Source organism: Pleurodeles waltl, chromosome 6, assembly GCF_031143425.1.
Source record: "Pleurodeles waltl isolate 20211129_DDA chromosome 6, aPleWal1.hap1.20221129, whole genome shotgun sequence".
NCBI classification, from domain to species: domain Eukaryota; kingdom Metazoa; phylum Chordata; class Amphibia; order Caudata; family Salamandridae; genus Pleurodeles; species Pleurodeles waltl.
In genome coordinates, this window is record NC_090445.1 from 848173509 (window position 1) to 848193922 (window position 20414).

General features: G+C 45.5%; 1 protein-coding gene across 1 annotated transcript in view; it reads right to left on the reverse strand.

Moving 5' to 3' along the window:
- Positions 1–16832, reverse strand: part of LOC138300331 (zona pellucida sperm-binding protein 2-like) — a 358889-nt gene extending 342057 nt beyond the window's left edge. Inside the window, exons 1-2 of the mRNA XM_069239568.1 lie at positions 16696–16832; positions 15351–15415 (exon numbers count right to left, since the gene is read on the reverse strand). Coding sequence (XP_069095669.1) covers positions 15351–15415; positions 16696–16769 — 139 coding nt within the window. The 5' untranslated portion in view covers positions 16770–16832. The remainder of the gene's footprint in view (positions 1–15350; positions 15416–16695) is intronic.
- Between the last annotated feature and the right edge of the window lie 3582 nt (positions 16833–20414).

A 20414-nucleotide genomic window follows, 5' to 3' on the forward strand; every position in this document is an offset into this window, starting at 1 on the left:
TTATATCCGTCATTGCTACTGGGAACAGATATGTTTAGGCTGATATGGTAGTGTAATTAGCCTTGGCTCTAGGTTATCCTGTTAAATTGCTTTCTAAATGATATTGTATACATTTCTTTTTATATATTATACATTTTAAGCCACATGAATTTCTTGTGCTTTTATGGCATTTGACAAAAAGAATTTTGACTGACTGAAAAAACATTGGCTAAAAGTTACAAAAAATTTGAACCACAAAAAGTACATATTGCCATAGTACTACATGGCACTGAATGAACTACTTCGTGTTGACAAGCTCCTTATGAAAGGGCAACATGCTGAAACTCAAAGTGAAGTCAGTCAATGGCTGAAGTGGACTGGCATTTCCCTTTGATGTATGCTGAAGTGGGTGGAAGTGGGTGCAATTGTGTTGTTCACATTTTCTTCAAGAAAAATGGACACCTTCTGTCTGAAAACACCCACAGTAACTGTTATACTTACTTTAGTAAAATCAGATGGTCTGCCTAAGACAGACCTAATAGTCAATCCATCCTGCATGGCTGCCATCTTTCTGCCTTTGAGAAAAAAGGGAAGGAAGCCAGGCAAAAAAGGAAGTAAAGCAGATTAAAGTAATGAAGGAAATGAAAGGAAGAAAAAGACAAAAGGAAAGGGCAAACAAGAAAGGGAAAGAAGGCAAAAGAGAAAAGGGGAAGAAATCAGTTGAAGAAAGGAGCTAAGAAATAATGTTAAGAAAAAAGCAGGAATTGTAGACTAAAAGAAACGAGGGAAGGAAGGAAAAACAAGGGAAGGAAGGAAAAACCAGGGAAGGAGAAAGAAGGAAGGAAGAGCCACAGAATAAAATATTGAGTACTAAAACCCAGATTGCAGCCTACTTATGTTAAAATAGAAGTGTTGCAAGTACACTGCAAGTTAAACACAAAGTTTGGCTTTCTTCCTCGGATAAGTTTGTTAAAGACCATTGGTGAAATTAGTCCAGGACCACATCCCCACAATAAGGTATACTGTGAAATACCTCAAGTCAGAAAAGCAAAGGCCACTCAAAAAGGAATTTACAACTACATTGACAGGAGGCAGAAACTGAAAGCTGGAATGTACACTGTGCCCACTTCTAAGGCTACTACACCAGGCAATCCTAAAGGAATGATAAAGTAAAAAACAAACCGGAATTTCCAGTTGTGTGGATGTCCACCTTTTCAAAAAACAAAGGACAGTTATTCAAAGCGCAGTTAGCAAGTGGATTTGGTAGGCTGACCCATTGCCCCTTGCTGCATGCTGTAGTGGATGGAAGCAAGATGTGAATGACAAAAGGCCAATGGATGAAGAAAGTTATCTGAAAACCCTTTTAAGTATGTATATTATACATATTATCATGAAAGGAGGATTAAAGTTCAAATCAAAATGTGCATAGCAGTTATCCAAGCAGCAATACACCTTGGAAAGCCTTGCAGAGTCAGTAGATACTCACTTTTACAGTATCTGAGCAAACCAATGCCTCTCCAGAAACCAAAACAAATAACTGATGTCAGGTCACTGGTATATTTAAGTGCCTGCCCAAGCGAGGGGTGGGAGGCCAAGGGAAAGGACAGTTGGGGGTGAAGGTGGGGAATATTTTTATTGATGTATCAGTTATATCACAACAAAAGCCAGCTTGTGCGGGCAGATTTTGCGGGCAACAATGAATACACTATGGCCTTCTCTTCAAGAGGTTTACGCAAAGCGCAAGCCAACTAAGCAGTCATTTTAGAAAGGCTTTGGCAAAAAAGTGTAATTTCCTTTGACACGTTTATCTGTAGAAAGGCCCACGACCCCCTGAAACTGAATGTTGACTAGGACGCTATAAGACCATGTTTGGAGTCACCATTGCAGATGATTAACAGAATTTGAGAGTACCCACTTAATGGAATGTACATCTAAAGTCCTTAAACTGCAAACCACCTGTATAGATTATTAAACAATAAAGTCAATACATCAAAGTACAAGTAAAGGAGTATGTGATATCATCAACTCCACTTTCTTTTAACTACAAGGGAAGAAAGGTGAACTTCTCTTTAACAAGTGGTAGAGCAGAGAAAAATAGGAGACACATGTTTATATTACAGAGACAGGATATCTACTGGGTAACCATGTAAAATGCTGGGGTGTGGCCTGGAAATGTGGATGTCTTTAAGGGAGCACCCCGCCAATCCAGAGTAATAACTTAGGGTGGGCAGTGAGCTCTGCTGTGCCAGTGGAGTTAACAGTTTTTGGCACTCAGCCCTCTGCTTGGAGCACAGAGTTCACCCAAAAGCTCCACCAGCTCCAGCAGCAGAGCAGGGCTCACCGCATGCGCACTGCAGCCCAGTTATGGGCCACACAGAGCAAGCCTAGACAGTCTGCACTTGCACTGTGTGGCCATTAACTGGGGTGCAGTACGCACTCAGCGCAAAGATGTTGGCTGCAGCCAGGCACCACCTCAGAGCTGCTGCGGAGGGTCTGCACCAGTGGCAACTCTGGATCCAGGCTAACCTCCTTTCACTCTCCTCAGCCCGGGCGTAGAGGGGAGAGGGAGGCAGAGAACCAGGTCATTTGCTACGAGGACCCGTCTGGACCTAGGTAAGACCTCGTTTCTCCATCTCTTGTGTGCACACAGGGGCCGGCACTGGGCATGGACAGGATTTGTATAAGATGGTTTCTGTGCTGGGAAAAAAGGAAACTTGCCGTCAGAACTCCAGTTGAAAAATAACCCATCTCCCTTGAGTCCCTGGGAAAGGAAGTGGTGCTCAGAGTACGGTTCTGAGGCCAGCAGGGAGAGCTGGAGAAAAGGGAGCATCAGGCTGCTGGTGGCGAGCTGATTGGCTGCTGCTAGTGCTGGGCCCTAAATAAAGGGTGGTCTGAGGCTGTGAATAAGTTCAGAGGAAGAAATTGCAAGGCTGGTGCAAAACAGGGGATGTGATTGGCCCTCTGCAGCAGGTTTGTGAAGGGCAGTTTTTGAAGGGAGAAGTTTGAGATGTGGTTGGAACCAGAAGGCTCCAGGCCTGTGGGCTGTGTCAGCACAAGAGGCCTGAAACTGCAGCTTTTGCTGCCTTAGGGTCAGCATACACCCTGGCCTGAACGCACTGGATCTCAGAAGCACTAAGCAGGCCTGACCCTGCTTAGTGCTTCAGAGATAAGGCGCATTGATCGCCAGGGTCAGTAGGGCAGGCGGTACTCTGCTCCCACACAGAACTCCACTGAGTTTTCTCAACTCCATTGAATTCTGCAGAGTAGAATTCCATGAGCTCCACCAACTCCTATTAATAATCCTGGCCTGGTAAATCCTCACTACACAAATACTGTCACCCCCTTATAACAAGTTCATGCTGTGGGACCCCTGCTCTTTCCAGAGTCCACCGTAGGTGCCCAGATTGCAAATATACAAGACACGAGCCAGGGTCTACTGCACGAAAGAATATAGGCTGCACTGATTCATAGAGGGCTAGTGGGGGGAGGAAACAGATCACAGCCTTGCAGAGCCTGGGTTTACTGTTCTTCGGGCACACCCTGATGGCGTGAACACTGAGCATCACAGCTGAAAGCTCAAGTGGCCACTCTGCGCAAAGGCATGAGAGGGCAAATTGATACAGCACGGCACCATGCACAGACCACACTGGCCCAGACATTGTGGCGGACGATACCTGCAATCTCTCCCCCAGCCAGGCATGCCTGTCTGGTGAGTCAGAGGGGCCTCAGTGTTGAGAAACTCCACAACTGTCTGGTGGAAGCAGAAGCGCACACACAAGTGGGAGATTCAGCAGCCTGTGAATCCTGCAAGCTCCTCACCTAAGACCAGGACTGGAGCACTCATCTGAGACCTGTGGAGCCTGGGGGACGTTGCATTCAGCTCTGGGGAAGAGAATGGGCCTTGTCTTCCATTATGATTGGTTGATGCAGGGAGTCAGTGGAAGGCCAAGGATTGATCATATGACCAAGTGCATGATACCGGAGAGCAATGCCCGTCAGTCTCCACGCAATTGTTAAGGGGCCAGTGGCAGAAAAGTGGATCCTCTCCCCCTAATCTGCAACAGAGAGGGCACAAAGACTTTTGGCTATGTAAGTGGGTGTCCCCCACACTACCAAGGCAACCACAGGGTGCATGGGCTTGAAAATTGTCTCACTGGCACCTATGCTGCCACATCTGGGGAGGTTGGACCCCATGCACTGGCTATCCTGAGGAAAGTGGCCCCCATGAGGCTGGAACCCACTGCAGATTCCGGACGTGCTTCAACCACACCCCACAAGAGGGGTGCCCACTGCCTTGAGACTTGCCTAAATCCACTGCACTGGAGAGAGCCAGCCCTGGGGTCCCCAAAGTCCACCAGCTAGCAACATCTGGACATAGGGTCAACCTGCAGTGCCTGGAGTTGGCATCGTGGACTACCAAGCAGACCCAAGAATCTATCAGTCCTGAAGGACAGAAAACTGGGAGGAGCCTACCATCATAGAGACGGAGGGGGTGGTTGCACTACCTGCAGACAGTACTGTGCCCCCGCCAGCTCCCCACAACTTTAATGCAATGGTTTTAGTGGCACCACAGACCCCACAACTCACTATGACCACTTCCTGTGACTCACGGGCAGGGTGCCTAGAACTCAAAGACAAAAGAAAAGCAGTTCTAGTGGTGCTGTCAGAGGCCTGAGTGCCCAAACGACTTAAATACAGCATTGGGTAAAGATATGACAGCAAGATTACATTGCAAAAACACTATCACACAATACATTATTAAGGGACAATAAACACAAAATAACACTGCAAACAGGCATACAAGATCCTAAGATGGGCAGGAGACAGAGCGATCCAGATCTGAACCATTAACAGTAATACAGGGACCCCACACAAAATCAGGGTAATCTCAACTGATGTCAATCTCAGATCTGAGGAAAGTAGCAGATAAAGTTAAATCCATGGCGGACAACAATTGTACTGCAGAGGGATGCGGCACCCGTCAAAAAACAGATGGCTCAGATGACCTGTTACAGCAGACCTGGAACAGAGGGCAAAGGATGTAGAAGGACACTCGACAATGCAATGTGTGTCTCCTCAGATTCCAGGAGCGAGCGGGAGGGACATCAGTGGAGCAATTTCTTGAGAACTGGATAAGGATGAAGCTAAATTAGGGGTGCATGTGATGGAGGGCACATAGGGTCCCGGTGACCACTGTGCTCCAGTGAGCCCTCTCAATCATCACCAAGATCTTAAACTATTGTGACAGACTATTCTCTGAGCAGCGCATGAGTGTCTGGCACCTCCGTTTGAGGGAAGGGAAATCACCATACATCCAGACCATATAAAACAAGCACAAGGACGCAAATCATTTCTCAGCATCAAATAGAAGTTGAGGGCCCTAAATCTCAGGTACATGCTTCTATATCCTGCAAAGCTTAAAGTTTTGTATAAGGAAAAAGACCATTTCTTCGACCACCCAGAAAAGGTTTGGGAATGACTTGAGATCAGAGGCTAGTCCACAGGCTCCCGACCAGGATCCAGCCATTTTCAAACTTGGTAGGGTGGGTGGGCTGGGGCAGCGCAGTGGACATGCCATCCCAGACCTTCACAGCAGCAACAAAAAAGGACAACCAGCCCCACCTCACAGCCTCTAGGTCCCCAAAAAGACAATTAGCAAGGACGGCAATATGCAGTTTAGCACCATCAAACTGCCTGCCACTGAGCAAACTGTCTGCTTCTGGTGCTGGAGCGGAGACACCTAGCTTGAACCTGGACTTTGAGCCCAAACTAGGATAGGCCACGAGGAGGGACCTGGTAGATGTTGAACACTGGGTTCAGTGGAGCATGAAGGGGTTGAATGGCTGTAAGTAAGATCACGAGAGGCTGTTTGATGGATACATCATTAAAGCAACTGTCAGGAGGGACTTTACAGTTTTGTTGATCACCCCACTAGGCAGATTTTTGATTGATTGCATATTGGGTGAGGGGTGGCCTGCTTCTGAGGTGGTATGGATAGGAAAAACAGATATGCAAGTTTCTCAAATGATAATAGATATACTTTGCTCAGTATGACTGGCCAGGATTCTGCGTGTTCCGTTTTAGCCGGTTGTATAATCGAACAATGCATGCCTTTACTCCGCAGTCATACTGCAACACTACCACGCATTTCTTTACAACAAATGCCTTTACCACACAGGCCTTTACAACAAAATATTTGTTGTATAAGCATCTTTGGTAAAGGCATATGCATGGTTAAAAAAAAGAAAAAAACAAAACAAAAAAAACTTGGGCTTTTTCTTCAAAACTTTTACTGCTAATGTTTCATTTATAGTTTTAAGGACGCTATACAAGTGGTCATGACTGCTGTAATATCTGAGGTAATTGGCAGTGCCCTCCCTAAGTCTTTAAGCAGCTAGATTCTACCCTTATTTCACTTCTATGGGTGGGACATCATAGCAGGGTGGCACTAAAAACTTTTATCAAATGATACAAGTATGGGGGGGCTTGACCTATATTATTAGGAAGCACACCTCCAGCATGTGGCTTGATGGCTTGACTCAGACGAGAGCTGGGAGAAACGCCTACTGACTGGCAGAGTCACACCGGAACATTTGCAAAAATAGTTGATGGAGGCTGAATGGATCCTGCAGGACTTTCCTTATATAGTTTGACAAACAGCTCTCCGATGGCACGGTAATGTGCAGACAGTATTAAAACTGGCCCCATTTCACAGAGAAAAACCAATTTGGACTCTAAAACCAATCAAACTGATAATGGAAACATGTCTTATCAGGTGTGGCTGATGCACTGCATTAGGCAATTTGTACTTCGAAGAGTCCCACCAGGAGTTCACACTTGAGCCTTATCATTTTCTGCACCATGCTGCTCTGGCAGAAATGGAGAGGGTGGTATGGCCATCTTTTTCCTGCAGCACCCAGACCCCCACAAGCACTCTGGAACTTCCTAGGTTGCAGCTCAGGTCAGCATTTGATTTCACTGTTGTACAGATCCATGCAAATAGGCACAGTGGGTCCACCACTCTTGTGCAGCTTAGTATCTGGACTGGGAGAATCCATTGAAGACTGGGATTGGGCATGAGTTAAAGAACTGACCCACACCTTAGTATTAGCAAGAAGGAGGGTCACCATCACCTGGATAGGGCAAAGGGCACCTGAGATTAGACTGTGGCTTAAAGACTTGCGGAAAGTTCCTTAGCAGAGGAGACCCACATGAAGCTCAATAGATGATACGATAAAGCGAGTGATGACAAAGCTGACTGGAGAGCCCTGTTAGACACTCTCCTACACCCAGATTCAAATACAACTTCCAAGAACAGCGACAACAGTTAATTGGGGGGGGGGGGAGGGGGGGCAGGGGAGTGAGGCCCTGACAGTGTTACCAATACACTAAGCAAAAAGTAGAGCAACATGTCACATGTAGTAAGGACTAACTGCTCAGTTCGTGGGGAGGGGGGGGGGGGGGGCAACACCAGAGCAGTCCGTGCTCTACTGGAGACAAAAATGCAAAAACCCAGCACTTTCAAAACAACGTAATTTATGCATTGTGCTGATATGTTGTGGTTTAACCTTTCGCATTGCAGAGTTCAATCCTGAAAACTTATTTTTAATATGCTTACAAATACTGCTCCTTTGCAATGTATTGCTGCAGGTTTTCAGAGTGTGTTAGGGTGTAGCCCCTTTCCAGGGTCTTCCAGAGACTTTCCCTGCAACATCCCTGGGCATGGTTCTGGGCTGGGCCAAGACTATAAAAGAGCCAGCCCAACTCCCAGTGCTCACTATTCAGAGGTCCTGGTGCAGAGCAGCAGCTTCTTCCTGAGCTCCTGTCCCGGCGGCCTATTTGGATCTTCCAGTCTTCTACCCTCATCCTTCATTGGTGATCATTGTTCCAGGCGGTAAGACAGTGGCTGGACTGTCCCGACACCGTTAGTGAGAATTTTCATATTCTTGGTTTAATTCTTAAATGAGTAACAAATTACTTGCCCGCTACCATTTCTTGACATTTATATGGTAGTTTACAAATAGGCAAGACGCGCAATTTATTTCATAAAGATTTGACTTTGTTATACATTGCGTGCTACCATTTCTTGGTATTTTACATGGTAACACTCAAATTGGCAAGACACATGATTCTCTCCTGGAGTTTAATTCATGTATATGCCACTATCCTAAGATATTTATTATGTAATATTTGAGTTGACAAGTTATGTGATTTGTTTCCTGAATCCATATTGTACATCTATATATATATATATATATATGCAATTTGTGTTGAAACATTTTAAGAGTACACAGAAGGCCAGAAGTTCTAGATGCAATATTGTATGGTCCTAGTATACATTCTCAAAACAGGATTTATATGACTGGTTTAGAATTTTGTCAGAATGTTTTTTCCAATTCTCATGTAAAGGAAAGTACTTGAATAAAAAGGTTTATTTAATTCATCTTGATTCCCCTACAAGTATCCAGCCATTTTGAAACTTAGTCATTTTAAACTTAACTCTTAGATTGTTCATGTTTTCAGAGGGACTAGGCTTAGAATCATAATCTAGTATTGATTTCGGGAGATATAACTTTCATATTGTGTGTTCTAACCTTTTTCTTACTACAGGTCTCCTTCCCAGCTGTTCCCTTCCTAATCCCCTCTTGAACTCTCAGTCTCTGTGATTTATCTATCAAAGTCTTGGAGCTGTTCAGTGGTGGACGTGTTGGGAATGTGCACAGACCCGGAGGATCTGGTGACTGACAGGGGGAACATTGTTTACCCTGTTATCTGGAATCAACTGTTACAATCACAGTGCATCACAGGTATTGTGAAACTCTTCGTGTAAACTGTCTGCCAATTTGTTAATGTGTTTTGTAAAACTGAATAAAGGTATTTAAAAAAAAAGTATAGCAAATGTGCTAGATCTCCATCAGTTGATTTGTCACTGTCCAACTCACAGTACACTGGCAGTTCCTAGGTTATTATGGCCAGCTGCTACAGAGCTAGGTCTTTCCAGAAGTCTAAAGGCTGAGATGTTTCTTGTGATGAGGTGAGATTTAGTCAAAAAATATAAGGCAACCATGTTTTTTACTGAGACCCTGGGTGAGTAACCACAAAAAGACAAGCATTCAGAGTGGCAACCTTTCAAGTAAGTCATTATTTCTCCTAACAAAACTGTTTGCATTCAATACTGTATTAATCATACTGTATCGCTTTATTATATCCTTTTGTAAGAAAATCATGTTTTAGGGAAAAAAATATGTAACATGGGCAAATATTGCCCTCAGAGCTTCTGGAGAGAAATAATGAGGTTGAAGACTTACTAGTTAGTAATTGTCAGCTGAACATATTCACCCATATTACCCGTTATGTATGCGTTTCTATTTTGCATGTTTTAGGGTGGATGAAATATTTTGAATAGTAAGAGAAAAATAGAATATACTGTCTTGTCTGCAGTGAAAAGTAGTGAATCCTAAGATGTGAAATTTTTGGGGAAAAACTATTAAACATTCAGTGAGTTGCTCTGAGCTTGCCTGGCTCACTGTGTTTGAGGCCCTCCGCCACCCACAGGCTCCCTCCTGCGCCTCATCCCTAGGGGCTGCCTTCTGTCTCTCTGCTGCATTCTGTCTTCTGTGCCCTTTTTCTGCCTTTTTGCTCTTTTCCCTTTTCTTTCTGTATTTTTACCTGTTTTTCCTCCTTTCTGATCCCCACGCCTCCCCTGCCGCTACCTTGCCCCCTCTCCCAGCACTTTGTTTTCACACCCTCCCAACTGAGCAACCCCTCCCACCCCTTCTTAATGGCGCCCACTGCGCAGTGAAGGGCAACTTCACTGACCTCTGATTAGCATTGCTTCCCTGCACAGCTCCACATGTTGCTGCTGCTTTTCACCCTCTGGGCCTGCCTGGCTCGGAGTTCAATTCCCTCCTCCACCTGCAGGCTCCCACCAGCACCTCATCCCTGATGGTCTAGTGGTTGTTTTTTGTGTTTTCCTCCGTCTCTCGCCTCTTCTGTGCCATTTTTCTGTTTTGCTCTATTGCCTTTCATGGTCTTTACTCTTGCCTTTTTTTCCTCCTTTCCTCGGATCCCAGTGCATCCTCTGTGCCACCCCCCCCCCCCACCAGCACTCTGTTTTCCCACTCTCCCACCTACCAGCCCTTCTTAATGGCAGCCACTGTGAGGCTGCGCAGTGGGCATGCGCAAGGCAAGCCCATCTGCACATGTCCGTTCCTGGACTGCACCCAGTGCCATGGACCCTCATTCCCACACCATCCACCGATATGCCAGCACCTTGCATGCCCTCAACAGCAGAGGCTCCACCGTGCTTCACCCAAGCCCCATTCTCCTGCACCTTCACCTGTCCTTGCACACTAACCCCCTGCACCTCCGGACACCTCAGATGTATACTAAACACTTGTTCCCTCAGACATGCGATAGAAATTTAGGGCCTCCTTGACTCAATCATCCCAGACGTTGCTTTCTTCACAGTGACCTTGATTATCACCTGCTCAGCACTGGACATCTCCGCTGCCATCCAACAGCTACAAGATCATACATCAAGACCACATCAACTGACCAAGGGGAAGTGTCGACACCGTTTACAAAAATTCACTCCACCTCACAACCAGTGTTGATTTCTAGACCCCGTCACCGAACACCTGAACTTTCAGATGCAGACTAATCCAAACACCACCCTCTGGCATCTTCATTTAGCAAACCCCCCGGACCCTGCCCACCCTTCAGCAAGGCACTGGCCAACTTAATAACTTCCCATGCCCTCGCCTTAATGGACTATATACTCCTCAGCAACCTCAACTTTCACCTCGATAACCACAGCGACCAGAACCCCTTAACCCTCATGGAGAATTTCACCACCCTGGGACTCAATCAACTGGTCAACCTCTCCACAAACTCAGCAGGACACACCCTTGACCCAATCTTCTCTGCCAGAAGACGCATCTTCACACACCTCTGAATTCCACTCGATTGACCACCACTGTGTCCATTTCTCCTTCACGAAGACGGTCAAACGACACCACGTCCACCATCCCCTAACAAGAACTGGACCATGGTCACCAAAGCCCAAGTCACCGCTGCGCTCCGCCACTCCCAACCACCAAACACTGCGGACGCAAATGCCTCAGCCCACAACCTCCATCAATGGATCATCAATTGTGCCAACACCCTAGCCACCTAAGGAAACCCACGGGCAATAAACACCACAGGAGACCAAGCTGGTTCTCCCCGCCAACCTCCAGGAATCCAAGAGCACATGCAGATGACTCATGACTAAGTGGAGAAGCAGTAAAAGTTCAAACCACAAAGACACCCTAATTTCACAGCACCAGTTCATCAGATGAACTATAAAAATCAGCCATTCAGGAGAGAATCAACATCAATATGCATGACAGCAAGGAACTTTTCACCATAGTCAGGGAATTCACAAAACCCAGCACAGACACCAGTCATCCCACCCTCCCAAGACCTCCGACAGAATCGCCACCTTGTTCCACTGGAAAATTCAAACCATCTACAAAGGTTTAGCAAGCAAATGTCCGCCCCCTCCCCCCACCATTACCACCACAGATGCCAATCAATAACTGATCATGAAGCACTGGACTCTCCTCACCCTGGAAGACACCCTGAAGCTCAAGAACACCACCTACTCTGGGCACCTTCAGACTTCTGCCCCCGCCACATCTTTAAATCAAGCCAGCACCATCATCACACCCGAACTATGTCGTACCATCAACCGCTCCATCAAGACTGCCATCTTCCCAGGTGCCTGGAAAGATGCAGAGATAAACCCCCTATTGAAGAAACCCTCCGCAGACCCAACTGAGCTGAAAAACTACAGATCAATCTCACTGCTCCCATTTCCAGCAAAGGTGATTGAAAAAGCAATCAATGAACAGCTCACCGAGTTAATCAAAGCCAACCACATCCTCGACCCCACCCAATCCGAATTCAGGAGCAACCACAGCACCAAACCCACACTCCTAGCAGCGGCTGATAACATATGCACCATATTGGACTGCGCCAAGACGGCTGCCCTCATCCTCCTCTACCTCTCCGCCATCGTTGACACCATCTTGTGCACCAGACTACAATTTTCTGGCACCCGCAGCCAAGCCCTAGAGTGGATCCGCTCCTTACTCACTGGCCGAACTCAAAGTCACGCTCCAACATTTCACCACGAAGCCAATGGAAACCAGATGCAGAGTTCCCCAGGGCTCCTCCCCGAGCCTCACCCTCTTCAATGTTACATGACTCCACTCACCAAGATCGTCAGACACCACAGGCTCAACATCATCTCATACGAAGACAACACACAGCTCATTCTCTCCCTCACTGATGAACTTTCAACAGCCAAAAATAACTTTCACAACAAAATGAAGACAATCACCGACTGAATGAGGGCCAGCTGCCTCAAGCTCAACTTGGACAAGACAGAGAGCCTCATCTTCAGCCCCACCACTACTGCCTGGGACAACTACTTTTGGCCCAGTGCCCTCAGAAATGCCCCACCTCCAACTGAACATGCACTCAACCTCAATCATGCTAAACTCACTGTCCATGGCCCGCCAAGTCAAACCTGTCTCCTACTCTTGTTGCCACCCTTTTCACCTGCTCCAGAAGATATTCAAGTGGATCCCCATCGGCACAAGAATAGTCACTTAGGCACTTGTCAGCAGTAAACTCCACTACAGCAACACTATGGCAGAATCAACAAGAAACTCAAATCAAGACTCCAGAGAATACAGAACACTGCTGCCAGACTGATACCGGACAACCCCAGCCACATCTCACCCACCTGAGAGACCTTCACTGGCTCTCCCTCAACAAACATCACTTTCAAACTCCTAATCCATGCATACAAGGCCCTCCACAACATCAGACCTGCCTACCTCTCCTACACTCCATACAGGCAACTCCACTAGGCCCAACTGGTCCTCACCACCATCCCCAAAATCTGGAAGAACAAGGCTGGAGGAAGATCCTTCTCTTACCTCACTGCTCAAACCTGGAACACTATGCTGGTCCAGCTCAGGCAGTCCTCATTGCTGGCTCAGTTCAGGAAGGACTTCAAGATCTGGCTCTTCGACTGACCCGCATTCCCCAGCTAGCACCTTAAGTGTGTGAGAAGCTGCACTATATAAATGATGATTGAAGATTGTTGAAGTAGTTATCTTCAAGGTGCAACTAATTAAGGGCCTTTAATGAATAGATTGTTGATTAAAAAACTACAAATAAATAAATCAAGGCTATTGGAATTAACAATTCTGTGGATGCAGCATGAGGGGCATAATTATGGACTTTCAACATAATTTACAGACTTCAACAAATTTGTTGTTTCTAGCAAAACTAGATCCAAATACTGCTAGTGAATGTGCGGCATAGTTTTGCTAACTAAACTGCATAATTCGGTCCTGTATTGCTGCTTGATCCTAGTGACAAGGGTAAGCTAAGAGTGGTTTGGGGGTCTGTCAGTGATAAACCCCATATTTCCCCTGGAAAATAAAATATTTCGCACACTTCCAGGGTCCCTGTGAAATACCTTTTTTTATAATGCTGCACTGTGGACAGTAAAAGCACAAACTTAAAAGTACAGTTATGTGTGACATTTAGATGACGGACCAGCACCACAACACTAGCGCTGTTTCAAACACCATGAGTGTTTTTTGGAATATATAATTTCATGAGTGCCACTCAAAGAACCTAATGCTTTTGAGGACATCTATAGTTTAAAGTGTATTTGTATAGTTATTTAAAAGCATTGCAATACAAACGAACGCCAATTAAATAAATCATATCAAATACAAATTCCTGTTGTCTGCCATTTACCAGTTATTAGTAACACTGTAGTCAAGTTTCCGGATAAAAGAATAAAATACTTTAAAACAAAGTTTTTAGCCCATTTCCTCCGTACAGAATAATGCAAAGCAGAACTTTATTATCGCGTGGCTTCCTAGCCCTGCTCCTCAAATCCTAAATGCACTAAAGTGTTAAGTGGCGGGTGGCTACTTGAATTGTCAAATTTAACCTTAAAAGCAGGGGTCTTTAAACTGGGGGGCCTCAAATTACAGGGGGGGCATTGTGCTGATATCAGAGATTTGTTTTAAGCTGAAAACAAAATGAGCAGCAGTCAGCTGCTCAGTAATGGGCCATCACTAACATGTTTTGTCATTTATATCCTAGCACAAATTATGTGACAAAAAAAAGAAGGGACTCCAAAATCCACCACCTCGAATAATCACATCGTGGACACTTTTACATGTTATTAAGGCCTGCCTGACCATAATAGTGTGTTTGGTGTAATGTATTCGATTGCGTTTTTAAAATAGTTACAACTGCAATGCTTCAGTAAGTCTAGACATGTTTAAACACCGCCAATCTAATAGAATTGTGAAAAATATGGAGGGGGGCCTATGATTTTTTTCCCTTTTTTTTTTTTTACACGCGGACGTGCAGCATTAAAAAGTTTGAAAACCACTGCTTTAAAGAGATAGAAGGCAAAATTTGCTAGCATTCTCTAGCTCAAGATTTACTCCTAGGGAGATGTACAATATATAAAAATGTGCAGCAAAAGCAGACAGATAGGGTTCCCAGGAGTGAAGTGCTGAGGTGTCATTCGGCTGTCTGCAAGCAATACCATTTAAAACAGGTTGAGACTGAGCCATGCTTTAGGGAGGGGCTTAAAGTGCATTAATGCTAAGCCGCAAAAAGCAATTTTTATTTCTGTGTAAAGTGCTCAAACAGCCTCCTAACTAATGTAGTGCCATTTAGGAATCCGAGCATAAAGTGCAAATGTGCCTATGCATTCCAGTACTGTAGTGCTATATAAAGTGCCCCTGCATGCCACCCCTTCAAATTATGCCAGAAGGGCTCAATAGCTGGATCGCACCCTACTCGGCGCGTCTATATAAAATCGGTAGCGTAAAATACATAGGCCCATATTTATATTTTTGTAGCGCCGCATTTGCGCCGTTTTTTGACGCAAAGCAGCACAAACGCGACGCTCAAGAAGTATAAATATGGGCCATGGTTTGTTCACTTTTTTAATTTTCAGATTACAACCCCTGATCTCCTGGAGGAGTCTAGCTTGATGGGTACAATTATGACTAAATGTTTACTCCCTGCCACTTCCATTACTACCGAGTAAATCCATGTCACCATTTAAAGATGTACATTGATTTGGAACTTAACTGTTGAACAAGTATTGAACAATGGTAATGAGACCCAACTTCTCAGCCATCTCCTCCATCGACCAGCCTGTGCTATAGAAAGTTGAGGCTACTGTTCTTCAAGGAAGCCTCTTGTTCACCACTTTCTTCCCTATCAAGAGATGAACCAGGGTGCTTTAGGAGTTGTGCTGAAAGGCTAATTACCTGAGAAATCCAAGAGAACATCTGCATTCGATATCCCCAACGTAAAATAGCCAGCAAGTAAAAATCTAGAGAAAAAAAAATAAAAGTAGGTGAGACAAGAGGAGAATGGAATTTAACTTACTTTTCAGTACAGGAAAGCTTAAAATAAACAGAAAAAAAAAAAAAAGAGTCCATGTGAGGTGCTGTGAACATCAGTTTGAGGCGTGGCAGACTCTTCTGATTCGGCTATTGAGGACCAATTGCTTAAATTACCAATGCACCTACTGTTTACATAACTGAATCGACGCCGAATGGGAGTAAGCACCATGTATAATGTAAGATGGTGTATAGTTTCAAATGTATTCTCAGAACCCGCAGAAACAGACAGGAAACTAGAACAACTTACGCTTGCATGTAATTTTCCCCTTATTGAAAGAGGAAAAAAAATCAAAATTCACCTTGGCAAAAATTGAAAAACCATACCCACACTGATGGAGGCAAAGCATGCGCCTCTCACTAGCAGCCATTATCCTGAATATGTGGTTCAAAACGGCAGAAAAACACCAGGCCCCCGAAGCCACTGCGCAACCAGGCACAAAACTAGAAACTCTTTCAACTATCTAGGGCTGGCAAGTGGCAAGAATGATTGTTATGTATACAACAGGAGCCCTGGACCCTAAAAGTGGCTTTACCTAGGACAATTTTACGTGCGTTTAAGCCTTTGGCACTACTGCTAGGCCATTTGGGTGCATCGTGCTTCATGTCAGACGTTATAAGTACTTGAGGTTTTTTTCTGATACGCGAACCAAGGTACACTGACAGCAATCGCCCAAATTATGAACGTGTTTGGACACTTATGCTCAGGGTATGTCAGCCCATCTCTCCCTAATCATAAGCGTAAAGTCAACTAGCTCATCCAGGACGTCAAAACGCAGCATTTTTAGGCAGACAGGAAAAATGATACCCTCGTTTCTTGCTTAACTAGCCAACACTCCTTTTAAATGAAAGGGTGTCATGCATTAAATACACCCCGACTACAAAGAGGGCGCTCAACCCTTCTTTATTTCAAGCTGTGGGCAGGTTCAAGAAAACAAGTGTTTTCACAAGAAGCGGACCTGACCTGCCAACGTATTTTCAGGGGCCCCAAACAGGAGCAAGGAATGCCCCTTCCCACTTGCCATGGTCCTGCAACCAAAAGGAGTAACATCAGAAGCAATGACGTTGTAGAGAAAGCTGGGACTAGAAAAGTTAGACATCATGCCGGTTCACCTGTAATGCCCGTAAAGCAACCAATTTGCTGAAGTGTAATGCACGAGTCCTATTTTTTCGCGTTTAGGAACACCTTTACGCTCGCCTTGAGCCTCACCTGATCAGGAACTTAAGCATTCCCATACAAAAAACACAGGAACACCGTGTGAAGTCCTGTCCTGTCCCCATCATCTCGGGAAGCCGCGCCTGCACCTAGAGTTAATGATGTAGAAGTAAATCACACCTGCGCCTCAGCCCACGCTTTAATACTGCGGTCGGCGTAACCAGTCCTCAGCCAATTGGCGGCTCCAGACTTTCCCTGTATATTGAACGACAGTAGACGAGCGGATCCGCCCACTTCCCCACACCTGCCAGGGGCAGATCCACGACTCCCGTCTCAGCTGTTGGGTGCTTTAGGCTAACTCTACCAAGTAGAGGTGGGCGAGCACGCAAATGAACATAGAGTGAGGCCAGGGGTCAGGCACTGGAAATGGAGGTGCGGGGTGTGCTGCAGCAACCCAAATTAACCAGGCTGGAAGTCAGAAAGTGAGAGGCAAATAACATTATTTCTTGTGTTTATCGTGTTATATTTGCTGTGCGTTTAGACAAGGGTCAAATGTCGAGGTTTATCCTAGGATACATTGCTGCTTATTCTTTTAACAACACATTGGGTGTTTACTCTCCTTGCTGAAAGAGAGGGAAGGAGATGGACGGGGAATGTATTTTTTTACTAACAAACCAAAATGTAAATACATGTAAATTAACTACATACATAATTCAAAGTTCTTTTGCAATTGTGAAGTGTGATGAAACAAAGCTTTTAATAGGATCAAGACACTTGATGATGGCAAGTTGATCAATATTAGCTGAAATCCGATTTCCGCACACTATCGTTTGTGAGCCCTCTAGTTTTATTAGTAAAACCGCATGCCTATGTGCATTTGTGGCCCTTTCAATGAAAAAAGCAATTTAAATGACAATGCACTACCACATTAGTGCTCCAAAATGCACCACAGGCTTCATACCCCGCCCTTACTACTTTCCAACTGAGTGGGTGTGGCTCATTGGCCACACTTGTTCTTTGCGTGACTCTCGGATTTTTCACAATTCCTATGACTTCAGTGATATAACATTATTGACAGCACACCCTCTATTAAAATTGTTGCAGCACCATTGGTCTGGGCTGTAAAAGGTCAAGTAGGAGACAAGCCAGAAAAATATGTGGCAAGTAAATCATGCAACAAACGCCATGTAAAAACAGAACAAGCAAGTTTCACATTGAAAAAAAAGGTTTTCTTTTAGTAAAAGTGTTTCGCTTCAGCACATTAGTTTATATCGCTCAACTGAGAGTCATTTGCTAAAAGAGAACATTTCCGAAGATGAATTTAGAAACATTCATGCCACTTCTTGCCCCACCTCCACAATTATGCTGATAGCAAGCTAAGTGGCTAAGTGCCATTTACCTCCTATAAGTAGCTCATGTACATTAGTTTTTTTGAATATCTCATATCCTGAGCTGATGTAGTTCAAGGTGCTATCAAATGCGTGGATAAAGGAAAAGGAGGCGCAGTAAAATAAAATAATTTCCTAGGACCACACAGTTGAACTAAAGTGAAAATGCCAGATATATTGCAGGTTTCCTAGATTCACACCGCGCAATTCAGCAGTTACACTTTCATGACAGTGCTTGCATTGTGAAAGCGTTCTGTGTTTTATATTACCCCTTCAAGCGTGGGTGGAGGCAGACACTCTGCAGAAAGATGGCAGGGGAAGAGAGTGGGAGGGCTGGTGTGTGCAGGGAGGTTAGGGTGACCAGGCGTTCCGAATTTGCCAGGACAGCCAGGGTTTTTCACTAGCTGTCCTGGAAGATCCCAGGACATTTAGCTTATGTGCCGGTTTTTACAGAGGGTCGCCTGAAAACGGTGGGATGTGATTTTTTAAAATTATTACCCAAGCAGAGATAGATAGCAGATGTTATCAGAAAGCAATTTAATTAACAGGCATTATACTGTCTTTAAAAAAAATGCATTTGATTTATGTTCTTATTGTCTCTTTTGTAGCTCTATGCTGATGAGCACTGCCATTCTGTGCGCTCGGTTGAAGTAAAATTGTAGTCCTTCTATTTTTGTGAAATGTCCCAGTTTTTGGCTTAAAAATTCTGGTCACCCTAAGTGAGGTAAGAGTGTAGGCAGGAGGGCAAGCAGAAGCCATTTGAAGGCCCAGCTCGTTTTGAGCTTGAAGGTACAAGGGGACCTCGAAAGGGGACCTCGAGCTGAGCCAGAGCCAGGCATTTAGCTCAAACCCATCTCTAGCGTTTAAGTCGCTCCCTTTCTCCGGTATCAGGCTTGTTAGCTACTTTTCAGATGTAGAGGCATAGGGCTGGAACACTCTGTATCCGTTCCAGGAGTCACTGAACAGGGCTGCCACATCTTGTTCACTGTCCCTGCCACAGCACAATATTAAAACTGCAGGGAATGTGATGCAGTGAGCTTGTGTCTCTGGCAAATAAGGGGCTGTTTACAATATCATTTGTTGGGAGGTTACTGTTTTTCAATAACATACAGGCCAACTTATAGAATGATGTTAACCTGGAACACCCAACTTTTCACTATTACCTCATATTTATCAATCACTCAATCATTAGGTCTTGTAGAGCGCGACTTGTCTCCCTAGGGGTCTCCTGGCGCTGGTGGGATCTACGAGTCTCAGTCAGAGAGTGATGGCGGTCGAGGAGCTGCTTGCTGAAGTCCTTCAGAGATGGAAAGATGCGCAGGGGAGGGGGGAGGACGGTCCAGGACCTGGAGGTGAGGTAGGAAAAGGAGCACGCTCCAGAGCGGTAACAGCGGATGCAGGCGATGTGGGCCATGGCATGGGTGGAGGAGCAGAGCTCTCTGGTTGGTTGGTGGAGTGTCAGGTGGTTGTTTATGTAGGCAGGTCTGGGTTTGTGGAGGGCTTTGTATGAGTGTATAAGGAGCTTGAAGAGGCATCTTTCCTGGACGGGGAGCCAGTGGAGGTCCCTGAGGTGAAGGCTGATTCTTCTGCGGAGGCCAAGGATGAGTCTTGCGGCCGAGTTCTGGATGGTCTGGAGTCAGTTCAGGAGCTGTTTGGTGGTTTCGGTGTAGAGTGTCGAGAAGGCTGGAGATGAGGGCCAGGGTGACTGTGTTTCTGGTTGAGATGAGGATCCATCGGAAGATCTTGCAAAGCATGCAGAGTGTGTGGAAGCAGGCCGAGGAGATAGCATTAATCTGTTGTTTCATGGTTAGTCGGGTGTCTCGGATGATTCTGAGGTTGCAAGCGTGGCTGATGGGGGTAGGTGAGGGGCTGAGTGCTTGGGCCACCATGTGTCATTCCAGGAGGAGGTCCTATTCTGAAGATGAGGACCTCTGTTTTGTCCTAGTTGAGTTTAAGGCAGTTGGTATTCATCCAGGTAGCGATGTCAGTCATGGTGTTTTGGAAGTTGGCCCTTGTGGTGATGGCATCCTCTGTGAGGGACAGGACGAGCTGAGTGCCATCAGCATAGGAGATCATGTTGAGTCCGTGGGTGTGGGTGTTGTTTGCTAGTGATGTCATGAAGGTGTTGAAGAGAGTGAGAGTGGGGCTAAGTGAGGAGCCCTGGAGGATACCACATATGATGTCTGTGTGCGGAGGTGAAGGGTAGTAGGTAGATTCTTTGTGTTTGACTGGAGAGGAAATAGGAGATCCAATTTAGTGCGCTGCCTTGGATGCAGATGTTGTGCAGTCTGGTGATGAGAGTGTGGTAGGAGATGGTGTTGAAGGCTCCTGGTAGGTTGGGGAGGATGAGGGCCGCTGATCCACCTAGGTCGTGGAAGCGTCTGA